The 23276-nt window shown below is 31.6% G+C and overlaps 1 protein-coding gene across 8 annotated transcripts; it reads left to right on the plus strand.

Moving 5' to 3' along the window:
* Positions 1 to 225: 225 nt before the first annotated feature.
* Positions 226 to 22387, plus strand: LOC105325144 (lactosylceramide 1,3-N-acetyl-beta-D-glucosaminyltransferase). 8 transcript variants are annotated; one of them, XM_066084440.1, is made up of 4 exons: positions 227 to 243; positions 17050 to 17166; positions 20330 to 20343; positions 21098 to 22387. In XM_066084440.1, exons 3-4 carry the CDS (start codon positions 20333 to 20335, stop codon positions 22128 to 22130), a joined length of 1044 nt encoding a protein of 347 aa, XP_065940512.1. In that variant the 5' UTR covers positions 227 to 243; positions 17050 to 17166; positions 20330 to 20332; the 3' UTR covers positions 22131 to 22387. The 8 variants fall into 8 exon arrangements, with proteins under 8 accessions (XP_065940514.1, XP_065940512.1, XP_019921453.3 ...); XM_066084441.1 differs by lacking the exon at positions 227 to 243 and adding an exon at positions 6600 to 6615; XM_066084442.1 differs by lacking the exon at positions 17050 to 17166 and having other exon boundaries at positions 226 to 243.
* The last annotated feature ends 889 nt before the right edge of the window (positions 22388 to 23276 follow it).

Genomic DNA, 23276 nt, shown 5'->3' on the forward strand with positions numbered 1-23276 from the left:
CATATGGCTAAAGTAAACGAAAATAAAACGTATTTGCAAATGGGTTTTGAGTTGCAAATGTCACTTTAAAAGTTTAAAAGTAAAGGAGTAGCAAAGCATAATAATCTTTGATACATGTATAATGATATTCTTTGTAAATCATTTGTTTGGCTTGAAAGAGGTTGCATGTATATTCTTCTCTTGATCTTTTGTTTGTTTTAGAAAGTTGCATCGAAAGAGGATTTGTTGTTCAATTATTTGTAGGTAAGTTTCTCCATTTTCGTAACATTGATTTAAAAAAATATTCACAACATTACATTGACTTATATTACAATATATATTATCTTTTTGATCAATCGGATACATGATCATTTGATCTGTTTTCTAAGACATCATAAGAATCGTCACTGTAGATAAGTGAAATCAGGTTCAAACCTGAATTCATGCAAATGGAATTGCATCAAAAAGCATGCAGTGTATTGACTTTCGTTTCGTTACTTAGTAATGAATCGTAGTGGTGAATCGTATAACATATTATGAGAGATGGATAACGATGGTTATTTCAATACTATATTAATCTGAGACGAAGAAATCCTCATAAAGATGAATCTTAAAACTAAAATATTTGGATGTCTTGTTTGCTTAATAAACTTTTATGGCCTAAAATATCAAGAACCTCTCGGCTGATGGCATTTTTTGACCATCTATCCTCATTAAGAGAGCAACCTTTATAAACTTCAAAGGATTTATAGAATTGTTGTCATGTTTCTGCACTAATTATCAGAGGATATAAAGATCAAAGTTTTAATTTTTTTCCCAAATTGATCAATATTCAAAGCTGAGAGGCAGCCTATTCTATTATATAGAATATACTTTCATGGCATCAGACTCAAGTGTGCTGATTTGTCCGTTACAGATCGTCGTTGTCATTGTTGTTATCGTCGGCGTAAATTTTCACATCCTCATCTCCTGCATATGCGTTTTTTCTTAATTTTAAAGAACATGTTTCGTTTTTTATTTATTTGAGGCTAAGTAATTATGGCTTGGTGAATCGAACAAATACTATTACACTTAGCATTGAGAAAATCGATATATTATCAAAAACACATCATAAATTTCCCCCTTTTTATTTAATGAAATAAGATTTTTATTGATTTTCCATGTTTCTAATAATTTAGCGAGTGTTTTATTGATTCAGGAGAACTTTGCTGAAATTTGAACCTCTCTAATCATCAACGGAATCTATGACATAATAGTTCCATTTAATCGAGAAAGAATTCACAAAGCAAGATTTTTAAATGTTGTCGTTTTCAAGTCATTTGATTTGGCTATTTTTACAACACTCCAGCTTGATTCAATCTCGAAGAGAGCCACTGCATAACCTCTACATTTTTAAAAAGATTGACTTGTTAAACTTGTGAATTGTGCTTAACATGTTGATAAAAGAATTTTAAGTGTATTAGAAACCTTACTGAGAAAGACCCAAACAATTTTGATATATAACTTAAAATATTTCGTTGAGAGGATTTATATAGGCAATGTCTTCTATCCCATCCGCTTATGTGATATATTGCATAATAGTATATTGTTTGAAATAAATATTTTGTTTATTAGCTCACCTGAACCAAAAGCTCAAATGAGATAATTTGTTCGTTGTCTGTCGTCGTTGTCGTTGTTGTTGTCATCGGCGTAAACTTCCCACATGTTTATCTTTTCCGAAATCATTGGGCCAATAAACTTAGCAATAAACATCATTGAAGGAAAGACTATTAAGTTTATTAAAATGAGTCAGTTTACTTTTAAAAGGTATCACTTTGGAAAGAGTGAAAATGGGATGGAGTGTCTTAAAAATATTCTTCTCCAGAATCACTGAGCTAATCTCAACTCAAGTTGGCACAATGCATCATTGGGGGGAAAGATTTTAAATTTATTTAACTGAAAGGGCATTTTCTCCTCAAATGGTAAATAATCAAGAAAGAGTGAAAAAAGGGTTTGTTGTTTTTAAAATCTTCTTGTCCAGAGCCATTAGGCTAATTTAAACCAATCTTGGCACAACGTATCCTCGGAGAAGAGCTACCAAGTTTGTTTAAATAAAAGACTAATTTCCCCTAGAAGGAAGAAAATCAAGAAATATTAAAAATATGATGAGGAAGTATAAAACTTTTCTTCTGATTCTGAAGCAAAAGCCCGTAATAACCAAATTTTTACATTTCGATATATTTTTGAATTAAATTTGTTCAAATCTTGTCCCCAGGGGATCATAAAAAAGACCCTTTGAGTTCAAAGTCGTATTAAAAAAATAAGCAGAAAATACCCCATATAATTCTTCTGCAGAAACAAAAGGCTTTAATTTATGAAAATATATTTGAAAGAAGTTATAATACTAAAAAGTAAGATTATATCGCTTTTAACACAGTGGGTCATAATAAGGCGGTTGGGGGCTGAGTCATATGATGAAAAAATGACAATAACAAACCGCCGACCATCTCAAAAATCCATAAAACGAAACACAGATTGTATTTGCTGACAAGGTCGTTGTATTGACTATAGAACTTACGAAAAGATGACTCTGAACGATTCTATTGATAGTCCTGTTGTATCAACTTGTGTCAGTAGCTTGCCTCGCCTTAAAAACTGTTCATACGAAGAGCATGCCCTTGCGTATCGAATTAACTGAGACAAAAACACCATATACAGGTGATGAAGGTATATTGCTACATTAGTAGGGAAAGTTGACTATAGAAATATTGAAGTCATCTCGTTTATCATAAAGTTTTGTTGTTAGGTTACCATCAATGTCCATTTCCTGTAAAATATCCAAATATGAAACAAATGACGCAGACTCTGTGGTATCTTATTTTAAGTTCACTTGGATATATAGAGTCGACGTAAAAATGGAAATAACAATTGTTAATTGATAATCCGTCGTCGATACACCTGAATGTTGAATTAAAGGCCACAGCGAATGATTTATTTTTTTCACGTACAAGTTTTTGAATAAATTCTGCTACATAAGAATACAAAATAAAGTCTGTTAACAATGGGGCACAACTGGTGCCCATGGGAATTCCAACAGATTATTGGAAGAATTTATTTCCAAAAACTGCATAGATAACTGTTGTCTATCAGAAACTCAAGCATCTTTTTAATGTCACGTACTTAATAAAGACATTCTTCCGAAACAAACAGTTATGATCAGGGGTGGTGGGTGAAGAAACAGGACTAAAGATAGGATGCTCAAATTTATATTATTAAATCAAGGTTGTTTATGCTTAATAGTATCTATATCTATTAGGAGACATATACAATTCTTTAACTACTAGTAATACCAATAAATAGAACTTGGTTATCATAGAGAAGCAATTAGAATTGTTAATACTGTGTCTTTAAATGGATGGAGTCTTTGTGGCATTTAAAAAAAATAGTGACAACAGACGTAAAAAAAAACCAACACCAAAAAGAAAAAAAAAAGAATAAAAGGCAAACGCGTCCATATACCTTAACAATTGACCGACAATAGGTATAAAGCTACTAGTTAGTGTTCTGGTGGCCAGTAGAGAAAATGAAAAGATTTCTATGACATTGCCGAGGCCTTTATAAAAGTAAGTCTGAGATACTCTAGCATGAAACACCAAATTAATGCAGGTACGTCTATTTTTTCAATAGATTTACTTCGTGTTAAAAAAATCAAACAAACCTATTGCTAATATTTTTTTTGGATTGATTGCCTATGATTAAAACAGATTGCTCGGTGAATATGTGCAAGTACAAATTCTCTCAAAACATTAATTGTTTCATTTGTATGTTAGGGCAAACTAAACAAGCTTTGAATACTTTATAGAGTTGTCTTATTTTCTTCGTAAATTTTTAGAGGATATAAAATGAACCAAAGCCTTCAATTTTTTCAAGTAAATCAAAATGCTAGCTAAGCATGGACGTAGTCTATCCTGTAATAAAGAGATGATTTGATTTAAAACGATCGTTTTATTACCTCATTGAACGTATTTAATACCATCTAATTTAAAATGCACAAACAACCTTGTGAATCGAACGTATACCATTACGCTTAACAATGAGAACATCTATCATGAGGAAATCTAAAAGGATTTTACTTTTAATGTTTAATGATAAAATATGATATTATTCTGTAGAACTTTCCCGAAGTTTGAGCTTCGCTAATCATCAATGGCATCTATGAAATGATTAATTCATTTTATCGAGAATGAATTCAGAAAGCAAGTTTTTTTTTGAAATTTTTGTTTTTAACGTCGGCTTGTCGTAATTCATGTCATTCAATAAGTGATATTAGTATCTTAGTATATTAAATTATTTATACAATTATCTGTAAATAAATTTGGAACCCTATACTTAAGGAGTATTTAAAAAGATATCTTGTCTTTTTATGGCGGAAGCTTTGGACATTTTGTAAAAGTTAGCAACAACAAACAAGAAAGAGAAAACAAAACAAAAGGCAGACGCGTCTACACATTTTAACACTTGACCAACAAAAGGCATTACCATTAGTTACTTGTAAATATTTTGGTGATTTACCGAATTATTCGAGTAAATATAACATTTTTAGATGCCTTTATAAAATTAAAATCTGAGATTATCTTTAAAGCTGAACACCGCTCGTAAATAGGCACTGTCACGGAGATACCTGGTATATAAACCCTTCGATTTCGTTACACCCGATTGCACACCTGAACCTCGTGGCCGACATGTAGTATTCCTTTCGTGGTCTTTAGATTTTATGCATTTTTTTCTTATCTTATGTTCATTTTCTGTTCGTAAATAATGCATTGACCAATTTATTTGATGTTAGTATTCTCCTGGCTTCAAAAAGTGCGTAAAATTTGATAATTTCATCGCGACCGGGTAACACGGCGAGGCAAAATGTACGTCCACACAGGTGAGACCTCTACAGCGAAGTACTTTGAACTGTTTAGAGGTCTGTCCCTTATATAAGGGTTGTAGGGACAGCAGTGATTAAAGAGAAATATGGCGGACAGTGCCTATTTACGAGCGGTGTTCAGCTTTAACAAATACATGTAGATGTGTTTGCATTGTTTAGCATTTCATACAAGATTATCTAAGATTTTATTTTATAAAGGCCCCGAAAATACTTATTCGTAAAATTCGGTATAAGTTATCAAACATTATTTAGAGGATTAACCTCGTGTTAATGATCAAACACGCAAATTGCATTAATTTAAATTAATCATAATAATAAAATTGGTTTTATTACCTATGGTTGGAACAGATTGCTTAGTCAATACGTGCAAATTTAAATTCTCTCAAACATCTATTATGGTGGTTTCGATACAAAATCTCTAAATATAAACTAAGATAAAAATAAGATCAGGATTAGTACAAATAAAAAAGTATTTACATGTGATGATCACATTGGAGAGTCTAATTATCAACTATCTCTACTATAAATGTACAAAATTTAAGAAGTGTTGCAGTATTTCTATATGAAAAAAGTAAAGAAAGTTGTAATGAATTTGCAATTGGGTTTTGGGTAGTAAATGCTACTTTGAAAGTTTTTTCGAAAGTCAACAAAGCATCATTTTCTATAGTGTAATGATATTCTGTTCAAGCACCTGGTTGACTTGACAGAGGCTGCATGTATGTTCTTCTCTTGGACTTTGTTTGCTTTACAAAGTTTCAATGGAGGATGATGTGTTGTTCAATTTTAGACTCTAGCACTCTTCTTGAGACGAGAAAGTCCTTAAAGATAAAGAAAAGTTTCAAAATCTTAAAGCTGAAATATTTGTATTTTTTTATTTGCTAAAGAGACTCCTGTGGCCTGAATACAGTATGATATTTAGAATTTTTCGGATAGATTGGATGCTTTAAAACGATTATCTGTAACACAATTGGTAATTCAACGCAACATATATTTCATTTTTGCGGAAAAAGCACAAAATTACCTTAAAAAATACGTTTGCAATTATCTTTTAATGATCTACTAGATTACGTAACCGCTTATCGGAGCTTGTCCAACACCTTAGTAATCTGGGCACCCCATTGAGTACTCATTAGTCATATAAAGGAATGCAGTAGTTATGTGTGTATTTATCCACTGAAGTTTTTGATATATGGTAATCAAAACTAAACAAGGTCCGTGATTAAATATAGAATTGACTGTTTCTTAAAATTATTTATCAATCAAGCAGTTCTTTAAAACTCAGATTAAATAGATCAGGAACAATGGTTTCTTAAAACTTTTTCAGAGTAAACTTTGGTTACTATTAAAAATTGCCAATGGGTATTTGGTTTGATAAAAAAAATAGTAATCGAACAGGATGCTTAAATTTATATAATGTCACACAAGATTGGTTATGTTTTATTTCGAGATATATGCACTGCTTTAACTACTATTAATACAGAAAATGAAACACTGTTACCCTATCTAGAGGAGCATTTAGAATTGTTATACCGTGTCTTTTTTACGGCGGGAGCTTTAATGGCATTTAAAGAAAAAAACGACAACGATGTGAAACCCCCCAAAAAGCAATAAAAAATGCATAAAAGACAGACGCGTCTAAACACCTTAACAAGTCACCGACGAAAGGTGTAACTGCATGTAGTTACTAGTATCTAGGTTCTCTGCTGGTAGGAATAATGCGAGTAAGTATTCATTTTTCTATGACATTTTCAAAGCCTTTATAAAATAAAACTCTAAGGTATCTTGTTTGAAGTACTGAAATAAAGCAAATACATCAATTACGTGCAATTTCAAATTCTCTCAAACATCTATGTTAGTTGAGGTGAAAAACAATGCATATACCCTTATAAAGAATGGCAAACTATATTAACCTGGTAGACTTTAAATAAAATTGTTTTATTTTCCTGCACAAATTATTATTGGATCAATACGCTAAGCCTAAGTGGAGCATATTCTGTTAGATAGAGGTTTTTTGATTTAAAACGATCGTATTATAACGTCATTTAATTTATTCAAGGCCAACTTATTTAAAATGAACAAGGAGCCTTGTGAATCGAACGTATTCTATTATACTTAGTATTGATAAAATCTATCATGAGTTAAGCCAATGGATTTTACCTTTTGATCGCTCAGTAATTAAATATCATATTATTCTAAAGAACTTTGTCGAAGCTTCATTAATCATCAACGGTATCTATGTATTGAAAGCAACATTTAATGAACATTCAAGTTTGAAAAAATTTGTCTTTGAAGTCAGCTGTCGTATTTCATGTCGTTCAATGCACACGAGTTATTAGTATCTCAGTCTATTACGAGATGTATACAATTTTCATACCTTTAGTGATACCTATAATTAAACTTTGGTAACCTATACTATTAGGATAATTTAAAAAAAAAAGATATCGTGTCTTTTTAAGGTGGGAGTTTTGGACATTTATAGGACATAGCAACAAAAACAAAAATAACAAAAAAAAATCAAAAAAATCCAACAATATGCATAAATGGCGAACGCGTCTAGACACCTTAACAATTGACAGATAAAAGGCGTTACTAGTTACGATTTTTGAGAGTAAGTAAACCTTTATGACAATTTTGAGGCCTTTATAACGTACAAATCTGTGATAATTTTGTATGAAATACTTAAAAAATTCAGGTATATCTATTTTTAAATAGATATATGTCGTATTAATATTCAAACAAACATGTAACTAGTGTTTTTTTTTTCAGATTAATTACCTATTATTGAAACATAGTACTCATTGAATACTTGCAAGTACATATACTTTAAAAACATATATAATACTACATGCGATACAAAATCTATGCATATAAACTAAAATAGCATAACATAAGGATTGGTTAAAATAAAAAAGTATTTACATGTGATGTTCAAATTTGAGTGTCGAATGTATCAAATATCTTTCTTATATTAAATGTACATATTTAACGGAGTGTTGCAGTATTTTATAGGAAAAAAGTTCACAAAGTTGTAATGTATATGCAGTTGGGTTCTATGTAGAAAATGGGACTTTAAACATTTTTCTCTAAATATTGGAAGGATGATTTCATTTTTAGGCCATAACAACCGTTTTGAAACAAAGAGCTCCTTATAAAGATAAATGAAAATTTTAAAAACTTATAGCTAACATATATGGATTTCTTACTTGCTAAAATGACGTTTGTGGCCTGAAATAGCATATTAAAGTTTTTATTGGAGTAGGTGAGATGTGTTCACCCTCATTAAGAAGGACACACTATAAAAAATTCGAAGACTGTGTATAAGATCTTTATATGTTTCTACACTAAATTAACTACTGAGGAATATTTGGTATTAAATTATAGAAGAAATATTTTTATCTGCCAGATATCTGTCCCTGCAAGAAAATGATTCTCTCATGTGCTACGTAATAAGGAGTTTTCAGGGGCTAGAAGTCTCCGCTTCGTGTCGGTTGCCAATGGTTTTCTCGGGGTGTCAATTTCAACTGTTAACCTCCCAAACAGGCATTATTTATATAATGTTGAACAAAGAATTTTTATTTGGTACCAAAAACCGAGACTGACTCTCAAGTCAAGTCAAGATCGTATCTCACCTTTTAAAAATCGAACGGAAGACCTCCTCGTTTCTCGCAACGAGATCGTGTCTATTAACTCATATAACTGAATTGAATAACTTTAAAACTAATTAAGCAGGACTATAACCACAATTTTAAGCGGAACAGTGATTTTGGATATGCATGTACATGTAAACATTTGTACATGTATAATGTATATGGTTTTCACATCAAAACTACTTGAGTTTCGATGATTTTTAAAAAAATGTATTTTCCAAAGTAATGCACCACATGATAAGTCTCAACAATTAAAAATAATTTACAATTTTGTTTTGTTTAGTGACATTAGTTATTGCTGTATAAATTTTTGACTATGTTTTCTAACGGTGATAACAGAAGAACCAATATTGCTTTATTTTGTCTGATTCTAAAGATACTGGATTTTCAAATATATTCTTGTGCAGATTTTCATTCCTTTTTGTATGTAAAAGTAAACGGATGTTTGATTAATGAATGTTTAAGTTCAAAATTTTAATGCAACAACTAAAGTACAATGTAATAAGAAAAACCCAGAAAAGAGGGTGGTCTATTTATTGAAAAAAAAGGTTTATACAGATTCTAAACATTAAGGAGAAAATCTCACAGTCCTATGACCGATTCCCGGGTTAATTTGATTTTGTTTAAAATTCTGACAGTAAATCTGGACGCCTTTGCATTAAATATTTCTTTATTTTCAATAAAAACGATACTGGATTATACTACTGATATTTTCCCTTACATTAATGACCCATAGATACAGGAGAAAACCGGATTTGCCTTATTTAAAACAACTTTATTCAATACAAATACGTTGAGTTGTACCACAGAGAAAATGTGGTTGTTGAAAGCTAATTGATAACTTTTGTACAACTTTTGCTATGTTATGTATATATACTTTATAGTAAGACCCCAACCACATTCCTAAAAAAAGATCAACGGTAGATGGTTTTTGAGGCAATAATAGGATTATTCGGGCAACAGTTGGCGGTTCATCATTCTTGGATGATCTTGTTCTGTTCTTTTCGTCGGGCCAACATTTTTTTTTGCCCATTTTTAGAACATAACTCAGTTATTTAGCCAATCAAATATCCCGAATTCTCGCTAAGAATGCAGTCTTCGTGGTGAAGAATTTTTCTTTTTCTCGAACACTGAAGAGTTTTTGATTGGGGAAACTTTGAAAAGGGGCGTTTCGGAACCTCTTCGTTGCATGACTTTATATATATCCCCCTTTCACATACACAAATCAAAGAAAAGCTTTCATGAAATATACTATTTAAAATCACACTGAATTTTTGCAAGATTCTCTCATTTAATTTTTTTTCATTTTAAATTGCACAACTATTTGTTACCTTCACATGTTCACATGATAAATTTCCTGCATCTTCTCTCAAACACAGTTGTTGTCTTGTATTAGGTACATGTATTAGCTATGTTTTAAAAACTGTTTGGGCATAGTTTTCGACGCATTGATATTTATTGAAAAGAGATGAGGATTTTACATGTATTTGATTACCTTTTACAGATTTAAGGAACTAGTATATTTTTAATCATATGTATATATTTTACAACTTAACACAATATCAATATCTCATTTAATTAAAATCATTATCCTCATACGTCATACTCATTCTAACATGACTTGGTTGAAAGTCCACGTTAAAATACGCGTGCTCGATTTTCACGTAAATAAATACACCGGGCTCCATACATGTCGATTAAAGGGGCATGCATGGTCACGATTTTGGTCAAAAATTATTTTTCCGATTTTAATGTTTACAATGCTTCAGTGAGGCATTCTTAAGAAGCAACCAAAATGTTTACAGTTTTAAGCGAGTTACAGAGCTTACAATTCTTTGCCATGTAAACAAAGCTTTTGTTTACATTTTGAATGTTGAAGTAAAAATTTCAATTCTAGACCTAAAATGAATGTGTTAAACGTTAGGAACTGTTTATCTGTGCTTGAAATGAATAAGAAGATAGAAAAATTTGCTTGAAAAAGGTTTTTTATTGGTATATTGAACCTATGTAAACAAAAACAGGGCACAAGCCTTGTTTACATGACACAGATTTGTGAGCTCTGTAGCTTGCTTAAAACTTGAAGACTGGCTCTCAAGTGTCATTTGATCATTAGAATTGCATTTCTAAAGCATTGCAAATAATAAAAACAGAAAAATAGAATTTGACCAAAATCGTGACCATGCCCCTTTAAGGCACAGCAATTTGGACACAATAGGAGGCGGTGTATTTTCCTCAAATATTTGATTTGATTGGCCTGGGTTTTGTTCTAAGACAGTAAGATCATATGAAGAGAAATCTTCGTCATCAAGAATGCGCTACGCTTCGCTTCGCTCCGCTCCGCCCATTCTTCATGACGAAGATTTATCTTCATATGATCTTACTATTACGAAGATATCGGTATACTTTGAAATTAATGTGCCTGCTCCGCGTCATCCGATACCAGTGTCGAGAAATCATGTTTCTTCAGCCGACCACACGAGAAAATTATTTCTCCGGAACATCGGCTTAAAAGTGATCTAGGCATAAGACACATATTCTAGTTTAAACTCTTCACACTGACTTTCACCTTTACGACAGGTTTTTGTGTCTTTATTTCTGGACTATCTAGATCTTTCAGTTCATTTACTGTTTTTAACAAGTCATTGTCAGTCTTTTGTGATAAATTTAGTTTAAGAACAATTGCTTGTTATCTTTTGTCTGCGGGAAGGGTATTAATCATAACATTGTCATTGAACTATTAATGCACAATACCTGAAAAAAATGTACATTCTTTAAATAAACTTTTACTAACAATCTAAATCTTGTCAAAAATCAATATGCGAGAGGTGCCTGAACTGAAATGGGTGGTATCGTATTCCATTCTAATGTCAAACATAATGTCATAGATGATGCATTGAATTCATCTTTCTGCTAGCTGAAGGTAAAGTGAGATTTAAATGTAAGGGTTTTTAAAAAGTATAAAACTTCAACCTGATTGATCATTGCAAATTTAGATCTTTTTGTTACTTTTAAATGTTCTTATTAAGTTCAACTATATATAGATCTAGAATGTATGTTTAATAAATTTTTATTCAACATTTTTATTTATATTATTTGAAGATAATTTTAAACTATAAAAGCAATTACATGTAAAATGTTATGATATAATAATTAATTAACAGTTGAAAAAACATTAAAATAAAGTGCTGTATATGTTTTAAAAAGTCACAATTTTGAAAACGTTAATAATTTATCATCGATTTTTCAGCTTCTTCATGCAGAAGCTCATTAATATGTTTTTGGAATGTAAGCGTTCTAATATTTTTTTCAATTTGTTTGTTCATCATCTTGCACTGTAGTTTTCAGCTTTACCTCGACAATCAAGAATAGGAAAACAAAAGATATTAAACTCATTCAAATACTGTTAAAACGTTTAAATATTTTAAAGCATACAAAATACACTTTTAATTTTGTATTCTTGAATTGATACGTCATGATTTTGTAAACAACCTTTGAAAACATCGATATCAATAAAGATATATGAATATAAATACAATTTCAAAACATATTTTTGTCATCAGCTTTGTAACAGACACATGTGATTTCGTAAGCAATTAATTTATCTCAGTAGATCAATAATTACTGACACGTAGTAGAGATTTTCAAAAAGGTGGAGTAGTGATGGACCTTCCCCTAAAATCATGACGAGATTTAGGAAAGATAGAAGCAGTAACTTACACATACCTTTTATATTTTGAGGTAAACAAAAATAAGTTAGTACATTGCATGTGTAATGTCCTGAAATTCTATGGAAATGTTGGATTTCATTGTGGTTAAATTTTCATTTAATGGGTTCCCGTCAATTGCAATTAGTTGTGCTCATAGCCAAATCTTTCTAGACTTTCTTTACAGGACAATTGCAAAAATTGTTGCATAACCGCTTTTAGCTTGGGTTTTAAATGATATCCCTTTATCAGTGATCGTTTTAAACAAGCGTCTCTTTATCTAACGCATTATTTTGCAGCTGCAGACATGTTTGCATGTTATTAATACACATTTTGTATTTTATACCGTGTGCAGCCAATTGCACTGTGTAAAATCCTTTTATCAATTATCGTATGTCTTTTTTTTCTCTATTTTTTTTTTTTGGGGGGGGGGGTCAAATTTGCTTGAATGCATACTGAATACCGTACTTTCAAACTTTCACCTCTCAATAAATCAAATATATGTTCTCTAGAAAGTCGTACAAAAATCATTCATATGATGTTAAACATTATATTTTTTCATCGACATCTGTTATGAAAGAAAAAAAAATGTCTGTGTTTCGCTGACTTTCTGATAAATATGCTGTGTTGCATTATTGTACAATTACATTTTCATGGGCGACATTTTAAAATAGCGTTAAATCAACAGTTGTTTACAATGTTGAGGGGTTTTCTGTCAAGCTATGGTAGGTGAGTTTGGGGGTCTTGATATTTGTCTGCTTGAATGTAGTATTATGATATCTCTTCATAAAACCTTCACTTTGTGATGAATTAGATTGAATGTTTGAATAAGATTTGATTTTATCGGGTAAAAACTCTCTAAATGATAATTTTCGGTGCTGCTTAAATATAATAATACTTATTTTTAAAAAAAATGATCATTTGTGAAATCAACTTAAAACGTGACGAATAATATACCTTAAGATGTGATGTAGATGCATTCTTTTAAAATACTCAATACAATATGTTTCATGATGGAAAAAAATTTATCATGTATTGCAAGTAAAACAAGCTGAGATTGTATGTGCATGATACCATGGCAATCGGGAACCTTCGAGCAATGCCTATAATTTGAAAACCACGGTATATAGAGAAGTGCAATTAAGCATTCAAGGGTCTGTAAAACAATTGAAAATGGATTTTTTAAACAACACAAAACTTTGTACTTCCCTATATTTTTCATTTTCCGTAATCGCAGATGTTTTCTGACAGCGAAAAAAGAAAATGTCAAAAACATCCTGTTGAAATCTTCGATAAAAAAATAAATGAATGCAGATTCATGCATTCCAAAGAACAATACTGAATGTTCTTGTGTCATATTTTGCAAGTCCAATAATTTAGCTGCATACAGTTTTCAACACTAAATAACATATCCTGGTTCTGGTTTACAAACACTACCCTCGAGCTCTATCCCTTTTAAATACATCTCCCAACAACACTAACAAAATGGTCCTTTGATTAGTCATTAACTATAATTATGTAAATAATGTCAATTTGTTTCATTCTGATTCAACGCAAATGCCAGTTGTTGATTACCGATAAAATAGTAAATTGAGTTTAGATTATTTAACTGGAACCGTTATCAAACTGCAAATTGTGCATTGCCCATAAAAAAAACTGGGTTCTCTTTTAATAGACATCAAACATTGCACAATAAAACTGTAATGAAAGTGGGCGATCATTAATGATTTGAAATCGCAAGATTACGGGTCAAGCTACGTTTTACCTCAGTCGGAAGACTAGATATTGTCCACTTGATAGGGTGAGAGAATTCTTTCCTTGACAGACATCACACTTTAGGTACTGTCGCATTGATGCCAAATAAAGAGTAACAATGTCCTACTTCAACGCTTAAAGCTCAAACTACTCCGGATATGTTCGGCTACATATCCTAGGAATCTTTTGCTTGTCTGGCAATATCACCCCCGAAGGAGTACATGATCCACATTAAAGTCAAAGACCGTTCTGGTTTCTTTGGTTTTCTTGAATCACAATTCTTTTTATAAACTACAATATTTCTCATTGACATGAATTTTGAATTTTAAAAACTTTGTCTTGTGGATTTGTTCGCTTTTAGTTTGCTATGTCGCTATATTCATTACAAGCGCATGATACATGAACCGAGGTTTTTAAGATATATGAATGGTATCCATTAGATAGATTTGTTGTTTTTTTTTTGTGGATAATGTTTTGCATATGGGGTTTTTTAAATACTAAACGTAACAAATCTATTTTTCATCCAATAGTTTCAAAAAACAATTTTTTAAATAATTTTAAACTGCTTTATATATCAATGTTTACTATGGGCTATATGACAATTCTGTTGGAAATTGTACAAATTTCAGGTTTTGAGGTGTTTTTTGTAATTAAAACAAAACGATTCATAACTTTATATCATAACGATAAGTATTTGCTCAGGAAAATGTTATAAAAAATAGAATATTTTGATTGTTAACATTCCGCGTCGTTTTTTGGTTAATAATATCACATGTCACTTTTTAGCATTTTACCCGATTCACATGTGTAAAGCACAGTTTGTATCATATGATTGTTACGAGAAATGTCATTAGATCCCAAAAATACTTTTACCGGGAGTATTGATTAAATTCTATGTTACATTTATTGAAAACGATGTTAAACATTATATTTGATGCATTTTTGTGACGTCATATGTACTTTTAATCACGTGACAGTCGAATCCTTATATCGCAAATTCTAAATAATTTGCATCGGCGCAGGTTATTAATGACATTAAATCAGAAATATTTTTAAGATAAATCCTTTGTTATGTCATATATTCTTTGGAGTTCTTGATTGACTTGAAATAGATATTTCGTTTATGAAAGATATTGTTGAAACATTCCAGAAAGTCATCAAAATAATGCACATTTTTACTAATCAAAAGCGATTTACAAAAAAATTGGGGTAAATCCATAGGTTTCCCAAGTACGATTCACAATGGTACTTATATAGACCAATCCACACCTCTCAAAAGTTATGTCCCTTCGCCGCCATCATTGGAGAAAAACCCATAAATTTAATTTCTCACAGTAGCCTTTGTAGTTTAAAGGTTTATACCTGTAACTTTGACATTTGACATTAAAAATCCAGTATCCGTTCTGTATTTTTATTGCCCCAAAATGGGGCAAAACACGTATCGAAGGAATAAATTAAATTCCAAAAGGTTTTATCACAGGACGCCAAAATACTTGGTTGCATAAAGAAGGAAAAAGTTGGTTTTTTCCCTTTTGACCTTTGGGTTGACCCCGCAAAGGGAAACAACTTTTGCAAAGTGTGGATTGGACTAGTATTCTCTACCAATTTTACGTACAATATTCTAAAATTGTGTTGATCTTGAAAATCACCTGAGCCAAGCTAGTTTTTACAAACATTCAGTTGTTTACATGTAGCAGGGAGTGTCTCCAAACCATTAGTTAATAAATACGGCGGCTGTTGACAGGTGTGCTCACTTTTCATGCAAGATGAAAGTAGGGCAGACGGTAAGTGAAATAGTGTGAAAACGACATGGATGGAAAGTGGGGCGGTACAGACTGGCGGAAAGGGAACATGTTAGACTACATGTTGCACCCTGTCCCGGGGGTCATCTCTCTGCAGGGAATACGGTAGGGTGGGGTCAAAATGGGCCAAAATGGGTAAACTTTTGACATTACACAGGAGGGTCAATTAGACATTTAATTTGACCAGAAAAAGATGTGTCATTTTGGGTAAATTTTAAACCTTAATGTCCCTCCTTAAGTCAAACAGGTAGATACAAATCATTTTGATCCAGTCGTGAGATTATATTTTTCCCGCAACACAGTGATATGCAATTTCATGCATCCAAACAACTGTCCCCTGCTACCCTCAAAGTCGTGTTTTTTGATTGGAGCACTATTGAAACTAATGTGGTGTCCTCTTTTATTTTTTTAAATTCAAATTACCTTCTTTTGAAACACTGGAAAATTTTAATCGAATTTAGGGGCAATAAACATCGATAAGTACCAGTCAATCAATGATCAAACTAAACTTTTAAAAAACAAAATGGCTGCCAATATGGCGGCGCCCAGGGCTGGAAGAAAATTTTTTTGGCCTTAGTACCCCTGATTCAATTTTCATTTTCACTGATTTTCTTATACATACGTGTTACCATTAATCCTCGCTTCGCGAGGCGGGCTTTGCCCGCATCTCGCTGCGCTTGGTATAATTCACTTTTAACGTTAGATACATTCCCTGAGAACTACCGACAGTAATGCAGATCGTGACGTCAAAGTTAATTATGACGTCATATCGCATAAATTACAGACAAGTGACTTTCTACATATCGCTGTCAAATCAATCGGAAAGCCTTAACATGCCCGCTTATATAAGAATAAAGTAAAGTATTCAAATTGTAAAGCTAAAATGTGTGTTAATTTTCATCACCAAATAAAAGTGTAGCTTAAAACATAATTTGCGAAAATGTAAGGCAGATCTGATGGTTAAGTTGACCATTCAGCCTCCTGAAGAAATTTCTGGAAAAAAACTCCTTGCTCTGACGATTACGTACACAGTCTTGAATCGGCCATGTTTACAGTTTAAACGTGTTTAGAAAAAGGTTACGTAATATCCTTCCTCTTTAAATGCAAGGCTGATGAATTCTTGATTAGAAATCGTTCCTTGCGCAATGCAACCTGAAAAAAATGAATAATTACTTCTCAAATCTTTTTGTAAATTTCAAAGATGAACGGATAGCAGGATATGATTCGGGTATATTGGTGTTTTTTAGCCAATGAATCGGACTGGTTCATGCACGTAGTCTATGGTTCATATAAAATGAGCCGCCAATCGATGAATTCATCGATGAATTCAAGTCGACCATTACAGTGTGTTCTCTGATTGGGTAGTAAGTATTAAATTATGCTTCCTTCATTAACATTTTATATTAATTGTATCAAACTGAATTGTATTTAGAATATTTAGCTTTGTTTTGATCCAACATGGTTCAGGTGCGGTAACATTTGAGTAAAATATTTTCATCTGATCAATCAATCAAAATTACATGTATTTTCGTCAGTCATACGAAAAGGTTTTGGACAACGTAATCAAATAGTACGTAATATCGTATTCGCAAAAAAGCTGATATTTGAGGCAGCATTATCTGTTTATTTTGAACAAAACATATATTTTTAAAATCAATTTTATAACAATTAAAACAGTTTTTTTTGCACCGGAAATCGTTTGATTTAAGTATAGATTATACATGAAATAAACCACAATAGCTACTATATTTCTCAATCTGAATGTCTTTCAAAATTATTCAAGAAAAAAACCAATACCAAATCGTCGGTCAAGTATGAATTTTCTTTAACCTAAAATATTTTCAGACTGCGCAGAGGTTGTTTTACCCAAGGTATCTTAATTTCACCCAAAACTTGGGAATTTTTATTTTTCTGGGGGTTTAAACCCTTAAATACATCCTTTTCAGGTAAAATCATTCTTTCATATCCACAACACCGATCGTTCTCCGTGCAAGGTTTCAAAATTCCCCCGGCGTCGTATTTATTTCAAATTCATGCAAGATCCTCTTTAAAAAGACTAATTTAAGAGATGACCTCGACTGACACTGCTGCTTGTATGCGTGCTTCATTATTTATTCAACATTTTATTCAAATACAGCCGCTGCTTATCAATATAAAAATGAATTTGATGGAGTTTAAAGTATTTTACCTGAATCGTGTTCGGGTTGCCGTATTTAGACCTGTTTCACAAAAGAATGAGGAACCCCTGGAGAGGATTGTTAGAATAATTTGTTTACCCCCAATTTTACCCTAGATACCCGTATTAGCATCAGGGATGATAGATTTCAAAATTCTGTAATGAAAAATTTACTTGCTCATCCTAAACATTGCTAAAAATTTAGTAGATCGGTAAACCGTAAAAAAGTGAATGTACCAGAACCCGGGGTCATTATGTGGTATATAGAAATCTCAGTTTTTGAATTAGTAGTTTTGCCACCTTAATTTATATGTCACGTAAAAGCTAAGAACGATTTTCGCTACATGATATAAAAAATTTTGCATGGGAACAAGAACCCTGACCTTGAGTTCAACTTCTATTTGTTTTAGATGCTTTCTGCCTGTATCTGTACAAAATTCTTAGTCGGTCTGATGACCAGGAAAACAAAACAAAAAAATAGATTTTACGAATTCTATCAATTTTTACAGTTTTACCATTTGAAACTTAATAATCTCTGAAACTCGGGGAAAAGAAATTTTCAAACCAATTTTTCGCCTTTCCCATAAATGCTACATACATAATTTGTTTAGAATTGTTAAGGGTTTTTTTCTCTGAAAAAAAAGTTAAAAATGTTAAGGACGAGAGACTAAAATACCGAATAGAATTATTTTTTAAAATAAAATAATTTACATGTATATGCTTTTTATATACATTTGAAAGGCGACAGCAGATAATGAGAGGGGGGAGATGAAAGGTCTGTTTTTATTAAGATTGCATTTATATTCTTACAGAGTGGAGAAGTGCCTCTTCTGCATAGTGTTTTTGTTTGTTTTTTTAATTTTTTAATTTTTTTTTTTTTTTTTTTTTTTTTTTGAAAAATGTAATTCTGAAGATATTCCAAGACCCTGACCGACATCTGTACTTAAGACGATATTAAATCTGTGCTTCGCACAGTTAAACTTACTATCCATGAACCAAGTACCATAAGTATTGTCCCGAAAAAAACAGAGCCGGTTTGCTTATCTTAAACTTTTTCATCTGAAGAATGCCCAGATACATTTGTCAGTGAGGTTTTTTTTTTCAAATCTCGATTTAACAAAATATTATGAAGTTATCTGATAGAATCTGTATAGTAGTTTTGAAATACTTAGCATCCCTTTTATTGCTGTGCAGTGCATTGCTTTTATGGTATAGCCTTGGGATAAGCTCCTTTGTTGTATTAAGTTTAGGGTCAGCACGTTCCTGCTGAAATGCTAACGTTTCTGGTAAACAACCAATGTTCAAGGTTCTAAATGCATGATTTAATTAATTTAAACAATAGAGCTTGTTTAACATGTTACATAATGTAGGTCTGGCTCTAATCTTTCATCCCCTATTTCGAAATCCCTAAAGTAGAAATCGCTACAACGCAGTTACAAACCATGAACGCATTAAACTAGCCCACATTCCTTCAATTGATATTTCAGTGTTGTGGTTTTTTTTACCTGCTTGAGCCACATAAATTTTCTGATCACAAATTTTCATCGCTGTCGTTTCTCTTCGTCGATACTACGTAGTAAATTTCAATCAAACCAAGTTCAACAGCAAAATAATCATTTTGCAACACGCTATTAAATATCGTCAAGTGATGATGCAGTCGTTCTGTCTAAGGGAGAAAATTGGAGAAAGATTTAAATTACAGAAGATTGAGTGATTTATCACTATAAAAACTTTTACACAAGCTTCCTTTTTTCTAATATGTTATTGAAATTTGTTTAACTACAAAAGTATATCCAACTTTTCACATACGATGTTTTTGCAGTTGCAGTAATGTTTAAAATGTTTAAAATGCATTATAATATTTAAAAGTTTTGATATATCAAACGCTTCACATAAAGATATATCTAAATGTAAATAAATTACTATCATATTAAGAAATAGTGATATTGTAGCTAGATATCTGTTTTAAAACACTGCTTTAAAACAAAGTATAAGGTTCACTTAAAAATACAATAAAATTTGCACTAATTAATTTCAAAAATATTTTAAAACTTCACCTCAGAAGGAAACTTTTATAAACAAAACGATAAAGAGTATCTATTTCATTGACTTTGCACCCAAAGTAAAAACATCCAAAAAAATTTCAACATAGCCCACTTTTATTCTTTAATTGTGATAACTTGTAACTAGTTTAAGCTAGATTGACAAAGACGTTCTATACATATTGAGTTGCAAAATGATACTAACAAGCTTTATGCATGCGTTTTTATTTTGATTTTAAAAAAACCACAAATTGTAAAATGCTGAGAATTATGTTGAAAGTATGACTTTGTATTATATTTCGTTTAAAGGTAATGAAGAAAAGGTAAGATATTTTTAGTTATATAGATGTCTATGTTCTCACGTATGTATTTTTTACTAACACTTGTGAGCCTTAAATAAAATAACTAATAGATTTTTTCTTCTTACTTTGAAATCATATAAGACATTTTTCGAATATCACATATTTACTGGACAAGTAATGGATTACATTAAAATGTAAATAATGAAGTGAAACAAAACTCAATATCAGTATGCTACCGCAGATAAATAACATAAAAAACTATTTTAATTTGAACAAAAAATTATAAAACAAAACATGTGACTGTATTATTTAAATTCCATTGCTATTTCAATATGAAATCATTTTAAGCGGTATTTCAATTTTATACTGCTTTAATAAAATAATTTCCTGTTTGAATTGATAGTACTCATGAACAGCAGATCATCGTTCAAGTTCAAATGGCAAGTTATACTTTCATCAAGCTTTGTAACAATTCTTATCTTATCTATTGTTGAAAATATGCACCAAATTTGGTAAATTTCATTGAGATTTTGCAAGATAAATTGGCATGCAATAGGGACATGTGAAAAAATGCCCACCCCCCCCCCTCGCCCCCCCCCCCAAAAAAAAATTATTCTAAATTAGTCATTCGTAATTTTCCATTGTTTTGGTATCGTGTCAATATGAATGCACATAATGTACAAAATACCTTTATCTACTACATTAATGCAGCATTCTAGGGGGTTTTTTAGGCAGTAATTAGGAGAATTTATTATAATTTTTTTTTATTTCAAAGTTTCAACTCCTGCTTCAGAAATCTTTCAGCGGGGAACATTCGTGTTCAGCTAGTCGTTCTGAATTCCTTGTGTTTAGTACTCATGGTCTTTGCGCTAATGTATACCAACAACGTTCATCGTACTCCCCCTTCTCATTCTCAGCCTTATGAGTGCAAAGAGGATTTCGGGTATGGAAAAGCATCTTTGGAAGAAATAATCTCAGGAACAGCCCAACAATTAGACCACCCAAATTTTACGTACATCAGGAATGCCAATAAAACCTGTATACCAAATTCTGACGTGATTCTACTGATTTTAGTGAAGTCTGCTGTTGGACATTTTAGAAAGAGGCAGTATATCAGAGAAACATGGGGTAAAGACGCAAGAAAAAGAGGATTCAAAATTGCTTTTCTTTTAGGCTTTAGCAAATTTGAAGACGCTATCGTAGGTATCGAAAATGGGCTCCACGAGGACCTTATTCAACAGAACTTCGAGGATTCCTACGTAAATAATACGCACAAAATCAAGATGGCGTTATCCTGGATATCTGAATATTGCAAACAAGCAAAATACATTCTCATTGTTGACGATGATATGTATGTGAATATTCCAAACACAATAAGCTTTATTTTACAAGAAGCCGTTAGTCCCGATGAAGATTTCTACAGTGGACATCTTATTCCTGAGCCCTATCCAGATCGCTGTCTCAAAAGCAAGCATTTTATTTCAAAGACCCAGTATCCATTTGCTTGTTATCCGCCTTATATAGCCGGTGGTAGCATATTACTAAACAAATACACGGTGGAACAGTTCGTTAGAGTAATGCAATTCATTCCTTACCTGCCATTTGATGACGTGTTTCTTGGATTTATCGCTCAAAAACTGGGGATTGAACCTACCAATAATGCTTATATAAGCTTAGAAGAACGCACCACAAATGCAAATGATATTAAGAATTTTATTTCGCAACATGGATATAATACTAATATTTTGTTTCGAATTGCATATAACAATACCCATATGCAAATGAAAACGGTAATAAAATTGGTTTAAAGTAAAGACAATTTACCTACAAAAAATGGTGTATATTTCTTTCAAAAGGGTAAAAGGTTTTGAGTGTGAAATACATAGAAATATGAAAAAATCAATAAAATAAAAAAAAGTGAACATTTTTTTAATATCAACATTTTTGGCTTAACAACATATTGTCCAGACCAAAAAGAAGATCTGCCAAAATTGAGGACAAAAGCTAGTCCAGACCAGAAGTATGACATGAAAACTGAGTGAATGTCTGACATCATTTTATGATATTAAAATAAATCAACATAAAATTAACACAAACACACTTCTTATGATTCGGATTTGAAAGTATATATTCTTAAACAGCAAATTGGATAATAAATAAAGCACCAGAAATTGTGAACGACACTACACTATAATTTGAAGGTCCACTAGTGTGTTATATCATTATAATTTGATCCTTGGGATCCCAACATGCCCACAACTGGCGGGTGTCCTAGCCAAGGTTTTACTCTGGCATATCTCTTCCTCTACATTGAAAAAAAGCTGTCGCCTTTGATTTATCTGTTGAACTTTACAAAATAAAACATCACTGCAAAAGGTGTGTTAGTATCTTAGATATGTCTAATGAATTGAGTTAGAACAGCGAGTTCTGTGGCTCTACGAAAGAAGAACAATTTTCTTCATCAAACGTGTTATTAAATTCTGAAAACTAAACATATGTATACGGGATAAAACATTATTAATAATGCACGAAATACTAGTATACATTTATTGTACAAAGGTACAGACTGACAAATCACAATTAATCTTCAGCTCAGAATATGTAATTAAGTTTATGTAAATATAAGAGACCACATTGGGCTCTTTAAACGGAGTATTTATTTTAGGAATATCAGCATGTTTTTGTCTATTTATTCATTTTTTGCTTTGTTAAATGATACAAAAGGTAAAGCAGAGTAGATCATTCAATCGAGAAGAGTAGATTATATTTCTGATAATTGTAATTATTTCACATACTTCACAAGCAAGACAGCTACAGCATGAGGGTTTGTATCAAACATTGCGAGATACTGACCCACAACAACCCTGGTACAACAAAATTGGAGTCAAAGTAATATTTCCTGCATTTTGCTAAATTCAAACCCCTCATTTAGTGGCCTGTAATGTTTTAACATG

Source organism: Magallana gigas, chromosome 5, assembly GCF_963853765.1.
Source record: "Magallana gigas chromosome 5, xbMagGiga1.1, whole genome shotgun sequence".
Taxonomy (NCBI): domain Eukaryota; kingdom Metazoa; phylum Mollusca; class Bivalvia; order Ostreida; family Ostreidae; genus Magallana; species Magallana gigas.